The sequence below is a fragment of the Phodopus roborovskii genome, unplaced genomic scaffold (genome assembly GCF_943737965.1).
Source record: "Phodopus roborovskii unplaced genomic scaffold, PHOROB, whole genome shotgun sequence".
In the NCBI taxonomy this organism is placed as follows: Eukaryota; Metazoa; Chordata; class Mammalia; order Rodentia; family Cricetidae; genus Phodopus; species Phodopus roborovskii.
The window spans coordinates 14,344,734-14,368,903 of record NW_026126459.1 but is presented as its reverse complement, the minus strand read 5'-3'; the positions used below and the strand labels follow the sequence as shown (position 1 = coordinate 14,368,903).

Genomic DNA, 24,170 nt, shown 5'->3' with positions numbered 1-24,170 from the left:
GAAATATGTAACATCAATACACTCTTGCTTTGAAGGATTTCAACATTTTTGTGGGGAAAATCATTTGTTTCATTTGTTTCAATGGCTCCAGTGTGTCCATTCCAATCTCCCTTGGTAATTTGGGTAACAGCAATGTGAAGTTCTAATTTAGTGAACCTTCAACCACTTTTGTTTAGTAGAACCATCTTATTCCTTTGTCTTGGGCACTTTATATTTAAAAATTCTTTGATTTTTCTCCTCCCACTTGTTCCAGTATTTCTTGAGCAAAGGAAGCACAGGAAGGGAGAGGGTGTTGATACATAGAGATGTGTGCTCTCATCCTCCAAGAAAATCTAGAGTTTCTCTAAGCACCAACTTAGGGACACTGAAAGCCTCTTACTCATTCTCCTAGTGAGTGATCCATGAAGCAGCCTCAGCTCACAGAAAGTACTTCCTAGAATTTTTCTTGATGTTCTCCTCTACTGGTACCCTAAGGGTGGGTAAACAGAGGCATTTCTGACCTACCCTCTCCCACAGTCACTTCTAAATAATCACTCAGAAGCTTAATATTAATTACAAACTGTTTTGCCTATAGCTTAGGCTTATTACTAACTAGATCTTACATCTAAATTAACTCATTTCTATTAATCTATGTATTGCCATGGCTTTTACTTGTATTCTGGGATGTTCTTTTTTTGGGTGGCTGCTCATGTGTATCTTGATTCCACCCTTCTCTCTCTCTGTATTTAGTTTGGATTTCCCATCTAGCTATATTCTGCCTTTACTACAGGCCAAAACAGCTTTTATTATCAACCAATTAGAACAACATATATTCACAGCAAACATAAAGGTCATCCTGTAGCATATACCATCTTAGACTAGGCAAGATCTGTCTTCCTCTCCTTACAGGCAGCCTACATTCTGAAGCCAACTCCACACCATGAAGGAAACTCCCCTTTAACCCTGCACAGGAGAGAATGGTCTGTCCCTTTAGGAATACTGGACCGGTCACTGGGTACTAGACTGTCAATGGGCTTTGTACTGGTTTGACTCCATTGGTAGCTCTTGAGCTGTTCATCCTGGACACTTAGAATAAGATTCAAATTTGGATGATAGTTCCAGTTCTACAAATATAGAAATAACTGTAATCAACATCTATTCCTCTTTGTTAGAAATGTAACTTTTAAGATTCACTCAAATGGGAGACTGTAAGTTAAAGATTCTCCTCACTTAAAACATATTTTTCAGAGAAGGAAGTATCACAATCAATAAGAAAAAGTAGAAAAAGGAAAAGGGAAAGTGTGGTTCATTTCATTAATGTCCCTTGTATGTCCAGTGTGCCCAATATAACCAGTATTTTTAGTGTGCTCAGTATTAATGTTATGCTCAGTGTACCTGGTATGCCCAATATGTTCTGTATGTCTAGTGTACCCAGTGTGCCCAGTATACCCTGGATACCTGGAAGAACATGACTCTAATGGGCATTCTGGTATTAACAGGCACATTGGCATACTGGATGCATGGGCATACTGGGTAAACTGGGAATTCAGAGTACACTGGGCACACTGGACACACTGGAGTTGAAGGTACTGACCACACTGCAAATACTGTGCACACTTGGTGTATTGGGCATACTGGCTATAATGGGTGTACTAGGCACACAATGCATACTGGTACACTCAATGAACTTTGCTTTTCCTTTCTCTCCCTTTTCTGTCACTAACTGGGATGTTTTGGGAAAAGATTTTATTAAGATGAGAGAGAAAACTTTAACCTTAAAAGGTGGCCTTGAGTTCTAATAAGAAGTTATGCATGCGTGTGAAAGGATTTGGTTAGGTAGGACAAGGGCTAGTGTCAGGGCAATATGGTCTTATTAAAGAGCCTGGCACACTGAGGCAACTTGGGCCTCCAGTTTATGGAGTCATCCTAGTTCTCTGTAAGAGATCATCTATGTCCAGTAGCAACTGGTTAAAGCCAAAGCTTATCATATTCTCATGTAAATACCTGTTTACAAAATTCATTTCTGTTTACATAAAACACTGCTTCTCTAAGTCCTGAGATTGCGAAAAGGTAGTTTCTGTTACTCCACTGAGTTTTCAACCTTTAGCAACAGCATTTAAGCTATTAGATAAGAATTACAATGCGTGTAATGTACAGAGCCTATTATCAAGACCTGCTCATTTTTGATATCCAGACAAGAATTTTCCATTTTAAAGAGATTCAGGAGTTACTTGAGTGGCACTTAAAGACCATGGATTCAAAGAAAAAGATAAATTTGCAACTTCTCAAATAACGGTATTCATGCTTATGTTATGTAGCATTCAAATGACCCAATAGTGGGATTATTTGGAAATTAAAATGTGTTACTTCTAATGTCTCACTGGTTATTGTTCACATTAAATTTTATGTTTGTGTGTTCTAGGAATCTATTTTTGGCATGTTTCGTAGAAATAATTTGAATTTTACACTTTTTTTTCAGGTATGATGTTGATTCAAAGAGTCCCAACTTATCCAAACATGTAAGTTCATATATTTGTTATTATATATGTTTTATGATTATTTGTTACTATGTTTATGCTCATTTTATAATTTAAAAATTGTATGTCCCTGCCTTTTGAGGTGTTGTGATTTCAATGGAAAAGTAATATTTTTAAGGAATGTGAGTCCCATTTAGAAGGAAATTTTTGAAAGAAAGTACCTTCAATAGATACAATAGATCAGTGTTTCCATTTTGCTTATATAAGAAAAGAATAATTATTATTGTATAATGTCAGGTTGAGCAGACTCCACAGTGTATCAGGTCTTCTTAGTTGGCACCACTTCAAAGAGGTGCAAGGGTTCCCGTCAGAGTCATGCCCTGTTTCCCTAGAATTCAGTTGTTCACCACAACTTCCTCATATGATGCTTTCCTAAGGGTATAAGACATACTCATCCCCAGGTCAAGCCATGCCTGTTTCTCCAGTCTCCTTCCTCCGGACCATGACCATGACTGTTACTTGGCATGCAATCTGGGAGCAGTAGAGCGCCAGAGCTTGGGTAAGCAGGGTAAGCAGAGAAGATGAGAGTGAGGTACACTAGTTTATGTGCTTGTTCCTGACATGAAAGACTGAAATTAGATCAAACCAAGGAGCAGAGTCTATTGGCTGTGTTTCTGCTGCTGTGGTGGATAGAATGCCTGGACAAACAGCAACTTAGTGTTGAAAGGAGCTTGTTTGGGTTTACAGTTCTATAGGGAATGGCAGTGAAGACATGGCAGCAGGAGCCTGAGGCAGGCTGAGTGCCAAACAGCAGTAATTGATCACATTTCACCCATGAACAGGAGTGGGTGGGGGTGGGGTAGGACCAAACTGTGAAACCCTAAAGGCTATCTCAATGAAGTACTCTTCAACAAGGCTCCAATTCCCTCAAGATCCCTTCCCAAAGGGAGCCACCTACTGGACACCAGTTTTTCAAATACATGAGCATATGAGGGACATTTCACATTCAAAGCATAATTTGAGATCTACGTGAGGAATGGGTACAGCAATGTTCTGAAAAGTACAGCAGGTTCAAAGCGAAATCAGAGTTCGCAGCTGTAGGGTTAGCAGCCAACACTGGGAGGGCAGCAAGATGCCTGCATCCTTTGTTATATCCTTTAAATAGAGTTGTTGGGTATAGCTTAGAGAGTGATGCTGTGATTCAAAGGAGAGAGGAACCTAAGAGCTAATCACAATATAGGAGATGGATTTGGGTAATAGAAAATTTAAAAATCACTCTTTCTTTTTTTTTAGTTCACTAAAGGAAGTATAATATTTAATTGTGTAATAAAGGACATAGTAAAATCATGTGAAGAAATAAAAGATAATGCTGTAATATGCAGTTTCCTTCCCATCCGTGGAGGTCAGTGTGGTGGCCATGCCACAGGCTTTTCATGATAACTGCATAGCATTGTGAATGGGCATAGAGGATGTGTTGCTCTTTATAATGAATTTGTAGTGTTGTGCCTTTGTATTGAGAATGACTTGCTCTCTATTGCAAGTTTGTAGCATTGTGCCTGGGCATCCTGAATGTTTTTGCTCTGTGATAGGGTCATAGCATCATGACTGGACATTGTGAAGGTGTTGCTCTCTATGATGGGCTCATAGCATTGTGACTGGGCATTGTGAATGTGCTTGCATAGCTTGGTATTGGAAATTTTCTAAATATTCTTGAAAGAAGCAGGAAAAGAACCAATAACTTCTAGATATGATTGTTTTGTTGGAAAGAAAGAGTAGAATCACTCATTCAAATGGATCCGGAGCATCTCAAGGATATGAGGCAAGGCTTTGGATATCAGATTTGAAGGTGGGAACCGGAGAGTGGGCTGACAAAGCTGTTTTTTCTTCCCTGTCCTTCTGAGGACATGTGATTGTTCTCTTCGGTGCCTTTTCTAAGCTCCTATTCTCCATATGTCTGTGTTTACCCATTATTATATACATGGGGAAGAGGCTTTCTTCCCTTTTATTGGGCATAGAATGAGTTACCATTTACCTGGGAAATAATGTCTCTGTTTCTTGATTGTTTGCTTTAGGTCAAACCACTCTTCAGAGAGAGTAATACCTGAGTAGTTAGAGACATTTCCATGGAGATGAAGTTTGGAGAGTGTGGATGAAAGTGCTAAAATGTAGTCCCCATCACCATAGTGGCCCTGCATTCAAAGAAGAAAGTATATGAGGTGTATATGCCTCAGACATGAGTGAATATATCTTCTTTCAAGGATTAAACATTAAACAGGATTAAATATTATGATACAAAATATATGCCATCTGAAATGTGTGATTGAGTATATTTGCTTCAAATGTTCCTTTTATAGAATTTTTTCTCCTCATAACATAGTGTTATGCTTCTCTCATCTTAAAATGCTTTGTGAAATTGAAAATATGAGTCATCACTTAAGAGTATAAATTGCTCTTGCAGAGGACCTGAGTTCTGCTCCCAGCACTCATATTGGGTGGCTCACAACCACTGTAATTCCAGCTCCTTGGGGATCAAGACCTCCTGTTCTCTGTGTCACCTGTACTCACATACACATACATCCAAACAGATATATACATGCATACATACATACACATGTAATCATAAAAGTAATAATCCCTAAAGTTCACATTTTCAATTGGACACTTCTTTGTCCTCATAGTTCCTCTTCTACCTTCTGTTTCTCATCATTCATTTTGACTAGCCATCCTGGAATTTCATCCTGATTTCTTTCTTTACTTTGCTCTTTTCAACTAACCAGATTCTAGTTTTATTTCTGAAGGTACCCTGATGTGATCAAGTTAGTGACCACTCCCCAGTTGTCATTAAATGTGTCCTTATCCATTTGGACAGAACTAACCCTTATCTACCAGGAAATAATTACTCATTTTCCCTAAATTTCACGAGAACCTTCCTCTCTAGATTCATCCTAACCTAAAGTTTATCTTCTACCCCCAAGGTCTTAATATTAATATCTTTCATGTTTTCTTTTGCATTTTTTTTTCTCAGCTCACTATGTAAGTTTCTTCAGGATGGGTCTCACATTTCTATGTCTTGTGAGATTCTGGACAGACTGATTTTGAACTCACAAACAAACCCAATAATCAGTTGCTTGTTAAATACTTTCTAGTACTTAGATTTCTACTGAAATCTAAGATCAAAAGCCTACAGTTCATTATCTTTCTATTTCTGTCATTGTTCTTTGGGAACCTAATTCCTCCTCAATTTCCTTCCAATATTTAATTCACTGTTAAACCCTTTTCAACTCACACACATTTGAAGTGGTAAAAGAAATCTTTCTGTCTTCTTGCATTCCTTGCTAGTTCTCATTATCTTTTTCCTTAAGTATTATATAGCCTCTTCTTATAGTCCCCACAATTTATATTATTTGAATGTTCTTCATTACCATACAGTATATTGAAAATATATTCTGGAGCCAGCAGATGGCTCAGCAGATAAAGGTGTTGGTCTGATGCCCTGAGTTTGACACACATGCTCTCTCTCTCTCTCTCTCTCTCTCTCTCTCTCTCTCTCTCTCTCTCTCTCTCTGTCTCTCTCTCTCTCACACACACACCACACAATAAGTCCAATAAAAATTATAAAAACTGCATATTCAGTAGACAACACTAATGAGTTAATAAGTGCCCGAGTTTCCAAGTGAGTAAAGCATGTCCAAAGCAAAAAGATATGTGGGTTCGATTTATTATAACAGTTGCGGGAGATGATTACCTTGGGTTTCTTAGAAATCAATGATAGAAAAACGTTCTTATTTGAAAGCATTGAAGTGCATATTTTAGGTTAAAAAGCACATAGTGCATTTAACCCCAAGAAATTTATGATACATTTCAAAGATCAGAGGAACCAATCAGCAAGCTAGGTCTATTCTATAAGAGATGATCCCTTAATAGCAGAACTGTCTACCTGCCAACTCTGCAGAGTGAAATGCATGCCAGAGTCATTTAAAAATACTGATAACTGCACAAATCCCTAGATGGAGTGAAATCACTCATTTGTTTTTGCAAAAGGGATTTGGTAGCAAATCATTTCCTGGAAACAGATTTTAAAATCTTCAGTTTTAAAATTTTAGTTTTTTATTAATCTTGGAAGGACTTTCTTATTAGAATGGTTTTTTTGGCATCTTATAGTTAAGGATTTTGAGTTAAAAAAAATCTTTTTTAGTAGGATGTGGTGGCATGTGCCATCCCTCAGGAAGTAGAAGTAGGTGGGTCTATCTGAATTTAAGGCCAGCTTGTTCTACATAGAAAGGTCCAGGCTAGCCAGTGCCACACGGTGAAACTCTGACCCCCCAAAGCAAAAACTTCATAATAATACTAGGGAAGATGAAGATAGAAAGTGGACCTGTAACTTTGGTTTGCAATAGTGTTACACAAAACACCAGCAGAATACAAATGATTTTCTCTGACAGTTCAAAAGATTTCAGAGGGGCAGTTCTGGGTGAAGGGAGATGAAATTCAGGGTCTCATTTTACCGTGTGGTTGATTCTTATTATGGTTCTCTGGATAAATACCTTTACTAAAGTATTCTCTTCCAAAGGTGTTAGATAATGAGAATAAAACATCACTTTCCCTGAAGGACTTGTGAGCCCAGTCATTTCAATGTTGCTTGCAGAGCTACATCCCGCACTTTGATTTATGTAGTTTAATTTCATAAGCTCAGCAGTTCACGAAAGGGTTAAGAATAGGCTCATAGTTGGTGCACCTATGATTCCTCTTGGTATTGCAGACTATATGACATTAAAGCTGTACAGTGTATAACAATGCATAGCCAAGAGGCAAGCCAAAATGATTTGTTCTCTTGCTGGACTTCTGAAGGTGCCACTGAAATTCTTTTTTCAGACATGGTGATAGTTCACTGGTTTCCTTTGGCCATCTATCACTAATCTTCATTGCAGGCATGTATGGTCTCAATTGCAGCCCCTAATTTTTATGCATGTAAACTTCTTCCTTGTAGGTTACTTTTATTTCATAATTTTAATTGAAAATTAAATGCTTGGGCCATGAAGTGTACTTTCTCCTAGGAGTAGGTTCACAAATGGGACAAGGTTCTTTTGTTAGAATGTAAAGCTAAGTGCAGTGATTACTTTTCTCATCTCTGAGGCTAACTACCTTCCAAAATTAATCAAAATAACTGAAGAAAGTGACATAAGGGAGGATAGTTGTTAGGAGCTTGTGTTTGGTAGGAAGCAGTAGAAAGTTAGTTACATCATGGCAACTGGCCTGGATGCAGAGAGCTTGAAGAGAAATAGGCACAGGTAATACTTCTTCAAAGCCCACTCCCAGGAAAACTTTAGGGACCTCTCCTTGAAAGGTTCCATAACATTGCAAAACAGAGCCACTATGTGAGGACCAGTGTTCAGATGACACCTTAGGGAGCATTTCATTTAAAACCATAACACTAAATTAATCTACATATGATTTAACTGAATTTAATGTGTGTATTTGTATAGCCATTTCAGCAATGAATGTATTTTAGTCAACTCTTGCCTTGAGAGCAGAGAGCGAACAGTTCAAAGAGTACCCATCTCCAACAGCTTGCACGTTGCCACTGTGGAGGTAGGGTGGGCAGATTTATTCAGTGCACACAGATGCAAACAAATGATTGAAATGGGTTCTTTTCCTTATAGCACATATACTGATAGATACCGATGGGGCATAACACACACACACACACACACACACACAGAGAGAGAGAGAGAGAGAGAGAGAGAGAGAGAGAGAGAGAGAGGAGAGACAGAGACAAAGAGATAAAGAGATATGGGCAGCAACAATCTGAGATTCCTTTCTACCAGGTAGTATGGCCGCATTGTCATTCTCATGACTATGTCCTTATTGAGTATATGGTTTACAAGAGTGGGGAGGGGAACTACTGAAAATTTTAGTAAGACAGCATTCTAGTTCAAAAAGAAAAGAGCAATGCAACGTTGTTGAGGCAGGAAAGGTTGTAGTGTACTGCTGTGGCCATTTGTGAATGTTGATGACAGTCTGAAGATTCCATTTGAAAGGGGCATATAAATATGGGATGAAGAGATTTATAGGCCATGCTTCTAAAGATTTCGAGATTTTGTTGTTGTATGCTACTGGAGGGTGATGTGATTTGATTTATGCATTTAAATGATGTGTGCCCGCTGGAGTGAAGAATGAGGTCAGAGAAGCAAGATTGGAATTAAGGATAACAGTTATGAATCTGTCATAATTTGACTGCATGAGTCACATTTGACAATTAAAGCCACTGAAGTGGTAAAAGCCATCCCATCTGGAATGTATTATGGCTGTTTGATTACAGATGAATTCCCTATTAGATGTAAAATAAGAGACATTGTGTGGCTCTCTGGAGTATTAGTGAGAGAGCCTGGGTAAACAGTGAGCTGCAGAAGTGACAGAGGCCAGGGATAAGGAGTGAGGGACATGTGGTAAAGAGATTTTGAGTTGAGACACCCCCCCCCCAGTACGCTTGTAAATGCAGACATTGGCTAAGTGATGTTCAAAGATTAGAAGTGCAGGGGTCTGGAAAACACCAACTGAGAGACTTAGGACTTTGGGTACTTTAAAGAGAATAAACATGGAGAAAATAAGATGACAGGCTTGAGGGAACTAAACCTTTAGATATCTTGTAGACAGAGCTTAGCCAGAATCAACATTTTCCACCACTGTTTTTCTCTTTTTAAAAATTAATTTTTATTTAAATTTAAAACAATCTTATTTTAAATGCCAATCCCAGTTCTCTCTCCCTCCCTTCTTCCTCTCCCCCCACCACCCCCTCCATCCCACCCCTATCCACTCCTCAGGGAGGGTAAGGCCTCCCATGGAGGATCATCAAAGTTTGTCACATCATTTGGGGGAGGACCTAGGCCCTCGCTCATATATCTAGGCTGAGAAAGTATCCCTCCATAGGGAATGGACTTCCAAACCCATTCGTGTACTAGGGATAAATACTGGTTCCACTGCCAGAGGCCCTATAGACTGCCCAAACCCCCCAAGTGACACCCATGTTCAGGGGGCCAGGTTTGGTCTTATGCTGGTTCTCCAGCTGTCAGACTGGGGTCCATGAGCTCCCACTTGCTCAGGACAGCTGTTTATGTGGGTTTTCCCAGCATGGTCTTGATCCTTTTGCTCATCACTCCTCTCTCTCTACAATTGGATTCCAGATGTTCAGTTCAGTGCTTAGCTGTGAATCTCTGCTTCTGCTTCTATCAACTACTGGGTGAAGGCTCTAGGTTGGCATTTAAGGGAGTCATCAATCTCTTTATAGAGGATAAGCATTTAAGGTAGCCTTTCCACTATTGCTTAAATTCTTAGGTGGGGTCATCCTTATGGATTCCTGGAGATTTCCCCAGTGCCAGATTTCTCATTAAACCCATAAAAGCTCCCTCTATTAAGGTATCTCTTTTCTTGCTGTGCTTCTCTGTTCTTTCCCCAACTCCACCTTCCTGACCCCTCATGTTATCTTTCCCCCTCCCCTTCTCCCCTTCTCTTTCTTCTACCTCTCTCCCCCGACCCCAATTTACTCAGGAGATCTTGTCCTTTTCCCCTCCTCTGGGGGGTCCATGCATGTCTCTCTTAGGGTCTTCCTTGTTTTCTAGCTTCTCTGGGGTTGTGGATTGTAGGCCGGTGATCCTTTGCTCTATATCCTCTGTATCTAATACCCACTTATGAATGAGTGCATACCGTGTTTGTGTTTTAGTGTCTGGGTTACCTCACTCAGGATGGTTTCTTCTAGTTCCATCCATTTGCCTGTGAATTTCATGATTCCATTTTTTCCCCACTGAATAGTACTCCATTGTGTAAATGTACATTTTCTTTATCCATTCTTCAGTTGAGGGGCATCTAGTTTGCTTCCAGGTTCTGTATTAGATAACCATTTAAGAGGGTTATTCTGAGGATGAATAACTCTTTCAGCAATTGATAATTGTCTGTAGCTCTTGATCTATGGATAAGGCAAGGTTAAATTTCCCTCATGCACGTTGGCATGCCATCCCATGTTGTCATTTTCCAGGTTTGCTATAGATTTCATAGGTGCAGCTTCCATGACATATACAGAACACACAATCTCATAGCAGACTTGGGTTCTTTTGGCTCTTACAAACTTTCACTCCCCTCTCTGCTATGTTCCCTGTGCCTTAGGTATAGTTGTGGCAATAGCAATTGGGATGGGCACCCCTTGGGCAGTTGACCTCTGCGTTTTGACCAGTTTGTGGCTTTCTGTAATAGTCTCTATCTGCTGGGGTAGGTAGAGAAGAACCTTCAGTGATGAGAGTTGGGAGCAAATGCACTGTCACTTTTCTAAACCAGTGTAACTCCTAATTCCACTTTTTTGCATACCTTATACTGTAGCTCTCCCATACTGTCTTTATGTTCACCATTAAGAGTCCTTGTCTAACTGTCCCCCATGTTATCCTCTGATATCTGGAGAATAAAAAGCTTTCGGATTCATGTCAGATGATGAGTTCTAGCCTTATAAACATACTTAAAGTACTTACAGTAGATATTTAGATTAAGTTTCCTATCTCCATGTTTGTAAATGCTAGAATCTACCTTAGGCTCTTGAATCATATGTAGAATTACTTACCACCTGATCTCAGTCGGATGACTGTTAATTCATTACTCATTAATGTGCATGAGATGGAATGGTTTATGTGGAGAATTAGCTCTTATTCAGGACTTAGTATCAATAGAAGTCTTACTGATAATGTTACATGATTAATATTATAACTTAGTAACACTAAAGTATTTCATACTTAATACTTACTAGTATTTCATAGTAGTCTTAATCTTCTAGTTATTGGCATACCAGCTTTCTATATACTATATGTATATATTTCAGATAGTTTTGTTGACAATCTAGTGTTTTGCTGAAGATAATGTGTTTCTAAGAGTTACCATCTTACACATGAAGTGTCTTAGAGTTGTAAATTGTATTGCTTTTAAAGTGTATATTATATATGTGTGATGATTTTAAAAGTGGATTGACTTTAATCAGTGACTGCCAATTTGTTGACACCTTAATTTCCACTCAGTGGCCTTAATTAATTGCCTTAATTTGCACTCTTAGAATGACAAAAATAAGTTAAAATCATAAAGGAAAAATAAATGAAGTTAGTTGGGGAAATTTTTTAAACTTTTCTTTGTAAGTTAGTTTAGATATTTTAGAGCATTGGAAAGAAGATTAACTTCTATGGTTCATCAGTGTTCTACTAAATGTGAAAACCTTGGATGTGAAGGGGGAAAAGGCTGCTTTCTCTATTATTAAACTGTGACCAATAATTTCTACTGAAATATTGACTTCATTTGTTCAGTGTTGAGTTTTCTCATCTCCCAAATAATATGATTGTGCCAGTAACTATTTAAAAATTAAGAACCACTACTGAAATGATGTAATGCTTGGTTTAGTTATTGCAAGTGGTTGCCATGCTGAATGCAGTATATGATATAACTGATATAGTGATTGATGTGATTTCTAGAAGTTAAATAGAAATGACGTTTAAAATATTATGATGTTCCAGCAATAGATCTTAGCAGGTAATAGCAGTGATATCATCTTTATGGATAGGAGTTTTCGTTTCCTCAGTTTTACCACATGAAGTTAAAATACTACAAATACAAGACATTTTTATCATTCATTTCTTTCTTTGACCATTTGTGTAGATGTGTTCAAAATTAGCTAATTAGAACTCAAAAATGAATAAAAGCAAATGATGACTCATGTGAAGAAATCTAATGGTTGACTAACCCAGTTGATTTGTTGAAGTAAAGTGACTATCAACATAACAACTGACTGACTTTTTACCTAAATTACCTATTAATTAGGGATATTATGTATTCAAGTATGTATCAGTCATGGATAAAGTAAGAAAACCATTTCCGAGTTATCTTTAGTAGAACTGTTGAGAGAAAGAGATCATTCTGTGAGATGCTTCTGAATTTGCTTAGTATTAGGTTTGTGCTGTGTTTTTGTTGTCAGTAGTGTAAAAATCAGAAATAATACTTATATATTTGTTGTACCAGTGTTTTCCAAACACCCTTCTGCATGTGTGTGCGTATATGTAAAATATGTAGGATGAGTTTGTGTGCAAGACACATCTGCACTGCATTATAGCACTTATGGTGACCTTCCATGTCTGCAGAGTGGGACAGGAAGTAAAACTATGGTATTTAGATAGTTATAGTATCCCAGTGTTGAATTCTAGTAGTAAGACATTATGAGTATATAATAATGTTCTATACCAGGGGATAAGAGGGTTATGTCTCAGATAGCTATTGTAAGTGCTTTCCATATATTGTATAGGGATATTTTCTTAAATAATCTTCCCAGGAATCCATGAAGTAGGAATTATGTTCATCTTGTAGATCGGACTACTGAAGTATAGAGATACTGGCGCATGGTTCAGTTTGGGTATGAATGCAGAAAACAGAGACCTTCAATGGTAGCATATTATGCACTATAAACTCAGTGTGTGTATGTGTGTGTGTGTGTGAGAGAGAGAGAGACAGAGAGAGAGACAGAGAGGGAGAAAGAGAAACAAGTTTTATTATCCACCACCAGCTCACAAATAACAACACAATGACTTTGTATTAATTATGAAAGTTCCGCCTTAGTTTAGGCTTGTCCCACTAGCTCTTATAACTTAAATTAACCCATTTATATTAATTGATGTTTTGCCTTATACCTTTCTTTCATTCTGTATGTCTAACTTCCTCCATGTCTCATTGGCACCATCTAATGGGCACCTAGATTCATCTCGCACTTTCTCCCTCTGCCCACAAGTCCCATCTATACCTCCTGCCTAGCTATTATTTACACCGATGACAGCAATACATTTTCACATAGTGTCAAATATCCCACTACAAGAGAGATCCAAATAAATCACATAGGAACCATTAGTATTTGTACCCAAAAAGACAAAATCAGCTTTTGCTGCAAAGTGAGTATCTCTTTAATACATAAATATTTTTATTTATTGTGTGTGCTTGCACACATGCATGCACCATAGTGTGCATGTTGGAGGACAGCTGACTAGAGTCATTTCCCTCTTACTGCCCTATGGGTCCCAGGGATTTGTTGGCTGGAAGCACCTTCTGAGCCATCTCACTGTTTCCAGAGCTTCCTTCTCATATTTGTAGAATTTCTAATGCTCAGAGCAGAAATGTAATGCACATAGAGAATACAGACAAGTATGAAGCTACAATACAGAATAAAATTTAGGCCAGCAGATCAGTAAATATTCACACCTCAGAAATAATTAAAATAATAAATCTAAAGAATTAAGAATGTTACACTGTGTGTAGATCTGAGAAAGAAGAGAGAAACTAATAAGTTTGTGTATAATCAGCAGAGGCATGGTTGCAGGGACTTGAGTCATTTAGTTATAACAAATCTAGATACAGATTTCTGTGGGAATAATGTGAGCATGCACACTGGCTGTATGCTGCTTTTTATTCTTATTGTTATTTAATCCCTCCTGCTCTCTCCCCTCCTCTTTTTATCGCTCTTTGAGTTTTGGCACCAGCCATATAGAGTGTAATAGCTGGATACATTTTAAACTTCAATGAATCCTAGGCATGAACAGAATGGTTTTCATACATTATGAGACTGTTACTTAAAGAATGAATTTAATAAACATTTACTGTTTTCATGGCCATTTGGGGGAGAAAGCAGTAGCCATTATTATATCATACATTAAAGTGTTTCTCTTCTGCCTGAGATTCTCTAGGCTGGATTTGGTCTGTAGGGGTTAGAATTATAGAAGGGACTATATTTATTTTTGGAAATAGCATCACAACCTAATTATAATGATTCCACAACTGGGTCACAGCATCAGCATAAGAAGCAGGGAGACAGTTTATGGTGTAGTTTGTTTTTATTTCCATCTCTACATACAGCCAAAAATACCTAAAAATACCCACTGAAAGACACTAATTATTTACACTTGAGTGTACTGTAAAATGCATAGCAGATGTGAGCCATTAAGCCAGCTAAAACACACATTGAATAGAAGTTTCCCACCCCGTGACTGCTTAGTAAATATCATGTGTTGACTTTTGCTCTGTGGGTAGTGAATGTGTTGCTTGATACAGACTATACAGACCTGGAAATGCAGAGTAAACCCAGGGAGGCTGTAAATAGGGGGCAGAACAAGGAAACTGGAAGAATACTTGTAGGTTCATGTTGTAGCACACATTTAACTGTTTTTATTTTCTCTCTGTAAAGCAATAATGATGCTCCTATGTTTGCTGGTGGGTGTGTAGGGTGGTACCTATTTCTATTTTTTCTTTTCTGCAATAGCATACAGCTTTTACTGAGCCCAAGTATTCCACTGACCAAATACATTTAACATGTTTTTGCAGCAGCTTGCTGATAGAAATATTTTTTAGTAAACAGTTCTAGAATGCTCCATAAAGGTTTTGCTGCAGCTACTCAGCACAGCGATTATTTTCTAAACACCACACATTTGGAAGGTCTAGGAAGTTTTAGGTTTATTCAACTCCCATATTTTAAATATCTATGCTAATGGCATGCAACTTAAATGTGGATTTAACTTAATAATTACAATAAGGATTTACATTGTTTTGCATATTTAGAAACCAATTCAAAAGGTCCCATGTTTTTAAAATAGTATAGCCCTCCTTCAGTCACCGAGTTCTAGATTTAGGGTGAACCTTTAAGTCTCTGGGCTTTTCCCCACTCTCTGCCTCCAGCTCTACCCCATGCAGGGACAGTTCAAATATGTTGCCCACCACTCATTGCAACCTTGGCTTGGGTCTTATCACTTGTCTTAATGTTAACAATTGTCATTTCCTGAATACAAAGTCTTTCCTGTCATGAGCCCATGCTGCAAGCTAGTACTAGATGCATGGTGTCTGGATGCTCTGCTACTGATTATGTCCCTGTACTGGCCAAAGCTGTCTGGTTACTTCCAGTTGTTGAGCCAAGGGAGTTACTCAAGGTCCTGGCTCTTCACCTACACTTCTTCCCTTCCCTTTGGGTTCCTTTCTTTGCTCACCTCTTGCATACTGATAATCTGATGTTTTCTCTAGAACTAACAGTTTAGTCTGACTCAATCCTGTCTCTCCAGGCTCACTTTCTAGTCTACATGGGGCTTTGTCTCCTGCTTGGACTTGGGACACCATCCGCCTCACTTTCCTAGCACTGAATAATGAGGAATTTTATTTCTTAGTTTGCTGGCTTCATGTGTATCTGAGTCCAGTTCCTCTCTCACTGGCTAGAAGTAGAGGCAGCATGTCTAGACCTAGTACCTCAGTGAGTCTTGGGTCTGTCTTCTGGGTTTTCATTATGGTTCTGAGCAAGTTGCTTTTCTTCAAGTCTCCATTCTCTATCTATACAATGGAGCCAGTAGTAACTTCCAAGCATGAGTCTTTTCCTTTTAATTTGAGAAGCCTTTTTTCTGAAACTCTAGTGAACTTAGTATCACACTTTGTACATTTAACAAGCACATTTATCAAGCCTTCTTTTCATAAACATGAAACATCATTCACTGGGCTTCCCTTGGACTATTCAATGCACAGAGTTCCTCCCTGAAGAGCTTTTAGGATAGCACAGACTTCTGAAGCATCTGGGCTGTCCTGGATCATGGGGTTTATGTTCTATGTTATCAGTGCGTGTATCCAGATGGTGGCAGAGCCCTTGTCTTATGGTCTTGTGACACTGCAGTATCTGAAAGCTCAAACCAACAAACTGGTTCTGTGACTAAAGTGTGAAGTTGGAGGAAAGCAGCATGGTAAAATCAATTCATATTGGACTTATTTTTAGAATCGAGAATTCTGTATTTTGGTAATAAAAATGCAAAAGTAATGCACAAGATATCTACTACATAACAGTCTGGGAACTTATGAGCTTTAATCCTTTTATCTATTTTAGGACTTTCTGGGACAAGTGTTTTGTACATTGGGGGAGATTGTTGGTTCACAGGGAAGTCGTCTGGAAAAGCCAATAGTGTAAGTACTTTTTAATTCAGACAGTGACATGTCAACTCTGGCGTTTCTGTGTTAGCTGTTTGACACTCATGAATATATGGTTGTAGAACAAAAATGGGTTTTAATTTTTTCCTGGAATTTTCTCTTCCAGTAACTAATCTTGAGATTTTAATAAAGAATGCATTTCAGCTGCCTTATGCTAAAAAGTTCAAAACCCAAATTGATTAGATTTGAAATGTACTGTATTCTTTTTGTTTATGTTATTAGATTTAATATTTATGGAAAAGAAATTCACTTTGTTAAGTCAGAATGCTTAATAAATTTTGATTATTGAAATTGTAAGTTAATTGCTACATTACTTTCCCTGGATTGGGGGGGGGGGAATGACATAAACAATTACGTTCATTCCAGTAGAGCATCCATGACAAACCAAAGAAGTGATGGCATCCAAACACAGTGCAATGACCCAGTGAGTTTATTGAGCATTAGAAACATGGGTCAGAGGTTACTTACAGATTGATGGTCTATGAGCCCCAAACAGCTTCACCCCTGAGAAGTCCCTCATCAGCCTGAGTGGTAGCTGGTTCCTGTGTATCTAGCACCTTTTGAGACCACTTGCTGTTATAGCAGCAGTGTGATAGCTTGTGAGGCCAGATGAAGAGACTAGTGTCTCCATAGAAGGTCATTCACAGTGGTCCCCTCCTTCAAGGAGGAGAGACCAGCAGACCAGATCCTGTGCTGGTGGATACTCTGGTTTGAGATGGCAGCAGCTCTGTCATCCCCAGAGAACAAAGGACAGAATTTCATAACGGTTTTTGCTGGAGCAGTTGGTGGAGGAAGAAGTGTGTGATTCTGAAGAATTTGATTTATGTATATAAATCAGGATATCTAGGAAAACCCAGCCAACAACTGAGGACTAACCACAATATTCAAACTTTAGGGAAAATTTAAGCCCTGTCTTCATCACATTACAAAATAAATATGTCAATGCTATCTATTCCTCTTTAACCCAAGTAAATGAAATAACACATTATCTTTCTCATATTCTGTATAAAATTTAATATCATATATGTATCAGTGTCATATAAAACATCTTAGCTTAGTAAGTCTATTCATTTTTATTTATTTTATTTATCTTGATTTTCTTATAAAATTATTGCCAAAAAACAGTTTGAGGTCTTCAATATATCTATTCCCTTTTAAATATTCTTTTTATAAATAATTTATTTCTATCTAGTTACTGCCAGAAAACTTTTTAATTGCAAATTTTTTCCTCCAGTAAAAGAATTCTGCACTTATTAGTTTTAAATGTCTTTTAAAAGTTGAGATTATTATATTCATTAGGGGTATGTGTGAGCACTATAGCATAGCATAAGATTGAACCCTTGATTCAGCTTACTCTAACTTTTCATTAAAAGAGGCCAACAAATGCCACCTCATGCTAAGAGGTAACAAGACCTAGGGTAAAGTTTGCAAGACTACTGATGTTAGGAGAACTTAGTAGTTATTGAGTTGTGCTGGTTTTACACAAATGTCCTTCAGGTTTTCTGAGCCATGCTGGGGATGGGCTGTTAATAAGACAGAGTCTTAAAATCATTGACATGATAAGTATGGATTCCAATTCTTATGTTTTATCTATAGGGGATTTTGAAAATTTAGACAACTGTGATATTTGTGTGTGTGTATGTGTGTGTGTGTGTGTGTGTGTGTGTGTGTCATAGAAAACAACACAGTTCACTCAGATGTTTAAGTAATACATATGCCCTTACTGCACAGTTTTCTCAGGCAAATAAACACCAAGATATTGTTGCACAGTAGGCTTCTTGTTTGAAAGTGAGATTTTGAGAGTTTCCTAAGAAAGTGGGCTAGACAACCAGCACTAGTAGAAGTGGGTAAGGAAATTAAGAATTTGAATATCTCAGAGACCAGTCACAAAAGGAAGAAGACAACTATAGAAATTGTGGGAAGGTAGTGCCTGCGGTGTGGATGTTAACTACTTGAGACAAATGAATTAGAAGAAAGGCGAGGGAAGCTGAGACACCGTCATGGTTAAGAGAGTAAAGCCAAATGTGATTAGCTTGCTAGCACCATGATACTTTGGTTTTGTTAGAGAAGTACCAAGTAACACACCCACACTCTGAGCTCAGTAATTGCTTCAATTGGGGGAAGAGGGGACTGAAACAATCACATGTAGTCTCCAGTCCTCCTGCTCAAAACCAAGCTGTGTTTCATGAAAAACTCCATCTTTGAGAGAGGCATGTGTTGGAAGACACAGATTGTCTGAAAAATAAGGCCCTCAGGCTGAGATTGAGGTTCAGGGTTTTCAGTGAAAATGCAGCTTCTAAGCAAACAGCATTTTACTCCATTACTTCAGCCTCAAATGAAAATTTTTCTTGTTTGAAAAAACGCAGTTGTGTTGAGAAAGCCAGGGAAACACTTTCCCTAAAAGCTCTATTGAGCTACCTGCATTGTCAAGGCAGTTTAGTTAATCAAAGGAGCTGGCCCTTCCATAGATTCTTGCAGCTTCAGACCCCTTTTGCAGATGCACTGGCATCATTTTCACATATTGTATCATTTCCGATGAGTTCATCTATCAGGATTGTGGTGGGGAGAAGAAAAAAGTTGAGGGATGTGAAATGCTCCTTTAGTGGAAAAGAGAATGGCTGTGGAAAAAAGGATAAAGCCAAAATATTACTAATACAAAAACGAGAAAGATAGGAAGTTCAGTGCCATGCACAGGCTCCTTAGAGGACAAGTGTGTATCTATTCACCATAGACCCTCCTCTCTGGGACTACTCTCTCACAAGCTAACCAGGCAGCCATTCAAAAACAAATTTCCAGGCCCGTTCCTCAAGGCCAGGGATAGAGATAGGAGTTACACATTTTCTCACTTGTGGGCAGTACCTTTGCAATCCTGTTGAGGACTCTGGCGATCTTCCCCACCCTGCTGAGCACACACTTCTGAAATGTGGCATGAGGTACCTCCCAAGGTAGGAAATGTTCCCATGATAAACAAAATTGATTCATCTTGAATTTGACAATTCTTCCTGAGTCCCATATGTTGTTTGTCCTAAATAGTGCTATCCAAATAATTTAACATTTATTCACTAATTCATTTAGACCAGACATTTATTTTTTAATTAGTTTCCCCTTTGCATTCTAAGTTACTCAGAGTACTCCCTTGTTCTCGTCCCTTTATATGGGCTTGCTCCTGATCTAAGAAGATGCTCAGAGGCCCCTTTCTCAGCTCTCTAATTGCAGCAGAGGTATCATGCCTCATCAGACACAGGCTTTTAAATGAATAATAGTTGTAAAATTTGGGGATTTAGAGAAGAAAAAGTAACATCCTAAATTATTCACCAAGCTTTTGGCAACTAAGCCAGGTTTGTCACTAAGGCCAAAAAAAAAAAAAAAAAAAAAAAAAAAAGCTTCTTGTATGTAGCCACATTTTACCACGTCTTAATTTTAATTTAAATTTAACTAGTGTATTTCTGGGCTTCAGTGATGGTTGTTTTTTTAAAGACTTTAAAGACTTAGGGTTTTATTTTCTTATAAAAATGATAATTTTTAAAAAATAGTCTCTAAGAACTAAAGTGAGGTGATTTGAAATGGCATCCAAAATTTTTCTTTCACTGTATTAGCATTTTAACATTTTTGCAGTTTCCTGAAAGTCTATTTTGTTGGTCAAAAAAATTTACCAAATTTTTACTACTATACCTGTTTTGGTGTTTTGCTGCTTACTTTGTTTATGGCTTTGGCTGCATCCCTGTGGCTCCCAGCCCCTCTCTTTAGGTCCCATCATTATTTAGCATCACTCACCCCTTCAGCCCTGTGTTTTCTCATGCTGTGAGATTGCATCCAGCTTTTTGTCATGCTCTCAGAGCCTTGCTTCATCTATCTTTCAGGTGCTTAGTGATGGACACAGCTGTCTCAAGAAAACAAGAGTGAGCTCCAATTTAAGTCTTCTGTAGGGAAAATTAGGATTATGGTCCTCAAGCAATAGGTTTTCTGGTCTTGTCCTTTTCAGCCAGGCACAAATGCATCTGTTTAAGAACATGTGCCAGTGACAAGAAAACAGGTCCACAATCCAGAGAGGAACATCAGCCCTTATGGTGATGTACCAGGTGCTATTTTAGCAGTAGCTTGTGGTGTAAGCAGTTGATTTTGGATGTAGGCTAAAGGGAGGTTCTGAGCATGACTTTGGGGCACAGGAATGCAAGCTCAGAGGTGACAGATACTTGAACACCAGACTAAGGCTGTCAGTTGGACACAGGATTCCTAGTTGTTTCATAGGACTCAAGAGAGAGACACAGAGGTGCTGAGGTTCACCAGAAAAAAAGGTAGAGAGAAGGACAAAGCTGAAGGATGACTCAGGGATGAGAAAACCAACACAAATAGGGTCTGCTGGCACTTGAAGTTTGACTTGTCAGTGTTGGCATATTGATGACTTCAGTGTGACCCTCGATGTGTTGTCTGTGAATGCCTATAGAGATCACTATTACTGTGAGAGGATGAGGGGTGCTAAAACAAGGACAGCTTGTCTAGAACATGAAAAACATGATAAATTTAAGATGAAAAAAGAGCACACTTCTATTGTGCTGCTTTCTGCACATAGTTTGGGCTGTAAAACTATCTCAAAAATATCTGGGAGTATATTATCTGTGATGTTAGTGTTTTGAATAAGAATGGGTGTTATAGAGTTATGTGTTTTGAATACTTGGTCCACTGTTGGAGGGACTGTTGGGAAGGATTAAGAGGTGTGGCCTTGTAGGAGTAGGTACGCCCCTGGGGGCGGGTTTTGAATTTCAAAATTCTGGGATATCCCCAGTATTTTTCTCTCTCTTTCTTCCTCTCCTTCCTTCCCTGCCCCCATACCTTGTGCACTTGTGGACAAGATTTAAGCTTTCAGCTACTGCTCCAGTGCCATGCCTGCCTGCCAGCTGCCAGGCTTCCCAACATGATAGTCATGAACCCTATTACCTATTAGAACCATGAGGCCCAAATAAAGACTTCATTTCATAAATTGCCTTGGCCATGGTGTCTTATAATAGCAATAAAGTGAGCAAGACACTGACTACAAACCCGATGATTTTAAACTATATAATTTACTTTAGTGGCATGTATACTAGAATCATGTATGATTACATGTACTAGTGATATGTACTAGAATCAGTGTTATTTAGTCTCAGTTCTGGTAGTAATGTGATGTGTAACATGGTGTCTTTATATCTCCACTGTTGACCTTGCAACACTACTTCAAGAACCTGAGGAAATACTGGGCTCCTCTGCCAAAGTTCCATTCCATGATGGATTAGCTCAATTGCTTTGGTTTGTATGAAGGCAGAAGATCATGGCAGGAACACACAGCCCTTCTCTGTAGAGCTGAAAAAAGAGAGGAAGGTTACAAGACCCTACCATCCTCCTGAGGGCATACAATAATAGCCTAAAGACCTTAGTAGGTCCCACTTTCTAAACAGTGTTCCCTAGAAACCGAACCTTTTAAATTAATGGGCCTTCAGCAGCCAAAATCTCAACTGTGACATGTTATATTTTTATAGCTATGAGTTTCATTAGTTGCATGAACAATTAATTTGGTATAGAGGAAAATATACAGCTGTTGGAATGGAGGGGATATGCCTAAGTTTTGGAGGTAATCAGAATTTGGTTTCTCCGTTTGCCAGGTTTGTAATTGGAACAAACTGCTTTAAATTCCTCAGCTCCAGAGCCTGTTTAGAAACACCCTTATAATATACTTTTCATAGAGTTATAATAATAGTAATATTTCATATGATAAATTTGTCTTGAACACTGGGTTTAATAAACACTGAAATAGTGGCTACTGTTACTACTGTCATTAAAAGTATCTAGTAACTTAGGAGAAACCTCTTAAGACAATCACTTTATCTCCTCCCTCTGACTTCATAGTCCTTGCCTTTCTCTCTCCTTTGGTTTTGTTTCTTTCTGCTTGTTAAGGTAGATACTCAGTAAGTAAACTTAGGGAAAGGACAATCAGAAATCAAACTTGATTTTTTTATGTAAATTCTCACCTAAATAAAAGTATGACAATTACTTTGTCTGAGTATGTTCCTGAGTACCACATCAAGGTAATGAGTTCCACTTTTTATTACCTGTTTTAATATGACAATGTGGTTACTATTAAGTGTCCTAAATTTCTGTAGTGTTTGATATATGTATTTTCTTACACAACAAGGAAATCAAACTCAAGTTCAGTGTCAGTGAAGAACCTTGGTGTGTGTAAAGAGCCTGAGAATGCATATACATATCTGTGACATTTATGTGTGACACAGTCTAAAGTCAACTGGGAGGAGAATGACTCTGAGAATGACTGAGAAGTTACATTCCTCAAAGTACTCGATGTGGAAGGACCTTGTATATTCTGGGCAGCACCACACCCTGTGCTTAGGGGCTTGGGCTATATAAGTGTAGAGAGGAGAATGAGGAATTCTCCCAGGCATGCATTAATTCATTGTTTTATGGATATAATGTGACTAGGGGCTTCAAATCCCTGCTGTTTTGACTTCTGTGAAATGGCAGGCTGTAATCCTCTCTGTGAACCAAAGAGATGCTTCTTTCCTTCAGTTGCTTTGGTTGGTGTACTTTATCATGGCGACAGAAATAACTAAGACAATGCTATACAATATATCAAAAATCAGTGTATTTCAGAGGGATAACAGATGTTTGAGCAACATAAAATAAAAGAAAATTTGTCTCTTCTGTGGGGTCAAGGGGGGACAGTGTCCAAAAAACCACAGCAGCATCTAACTCTATGTTATTCAGAAATTCTACCAGCCACAGCTAGTATCATGTAGATGAAGTCTTCTAGACGGAAGGGTGTAGAAAAGACATGTTGAATCATGAAAATTTTGACAAAATGAATTTATTTTCATCAAAGTATCTTTGAGTAACACCAACAGAAACAAATCCCAGAATGGTTAGCCTGTCACTCTGCAGAAATATGACATTTACTTCATTCATTTAAGGCTTACATGTAACTCCTGCAGGCATTTTAATATGAGAAAAATGAAGTAATGTTCATTATGCTGAGCAAACAATACACTGGTGAGAGTTCTTATTTCTCTGTCATAAAAATATGGGTTTCTTAGGGATTCTTATAAAATACTAGTTTATCTGAAAAATGAATTTTTAATGGAAACTGATCATGGTCAAGAAGCTGTCAGACTCAAGTATGAAAGATGAAAGGCATAGTCGTTCCTCACCTTGCTAAGTTCCCCCATTTACCCATTAAATAAATAAGTACAGTTCCCTATTATATGAGTGGGAATTGGGTTAGCTTGGACTAGTGTGTAGGCCATTTTTATTATGATGTTTAGTATGAATGTGGAAAGTAATTTGGGAGTTTTTTTCTTCATTTTTGTTTTATTTTGTTTTGTTTTTCTCTAAGTGCTTCAATAGCTTTGGTTTAGAAACTGATTACAGGTTGTTAACACAAGCACAGCTCAAACCAGGGACGAGGAAAGGAATACTTAATCCTATGTTCTGAGCTTGTTGTCTCAATGGTAGGTTGATAAGAAGAGTTGAAGATGATTTTGAAAATGACCTTCCAATTTCTTGTGTGAATAACTGGATAGAGCCAGCATAAATGCAGGGAGTTCTGATAAGAGGAAGGTGTCCCTTGGGATACATTGTCCCCTTGCTACACTGCTCAGCAAGTTGCAGAAGCAGGTGGGACTTTCTGTCTTAGTATAACCTCTTTGCTTTGAAATCTTG

At 38.2% G+C, this 24,170-nt stretch overlaps 1 protein-coding gene across 1 annotated transcript in view; it reads left to right on the top strand.

Moving 5' to 3' along the window:
- Cpne8 (copine 8) overlaps window positions 1-24,170 on the top strand; it is a 180,782-nt gene that overhangs the window by 61,639 nt on the left and 94,973 nt on the right. Inside the window, exons 5-6 of the mRNA XM_051189672.1 lie at window positions 2,459-2,498; window positions 16,366-16,442. Of these exons, the coding sequence (XP_051045629.1) occupies window positions 2,459-2,498; window positions 16,366-16,442 (117 nt within the window). The remainder of the gene's footprint in view (window positions 1-2,458; window positions 2,499-16,365; window positions 16,443-24,170) is intronic.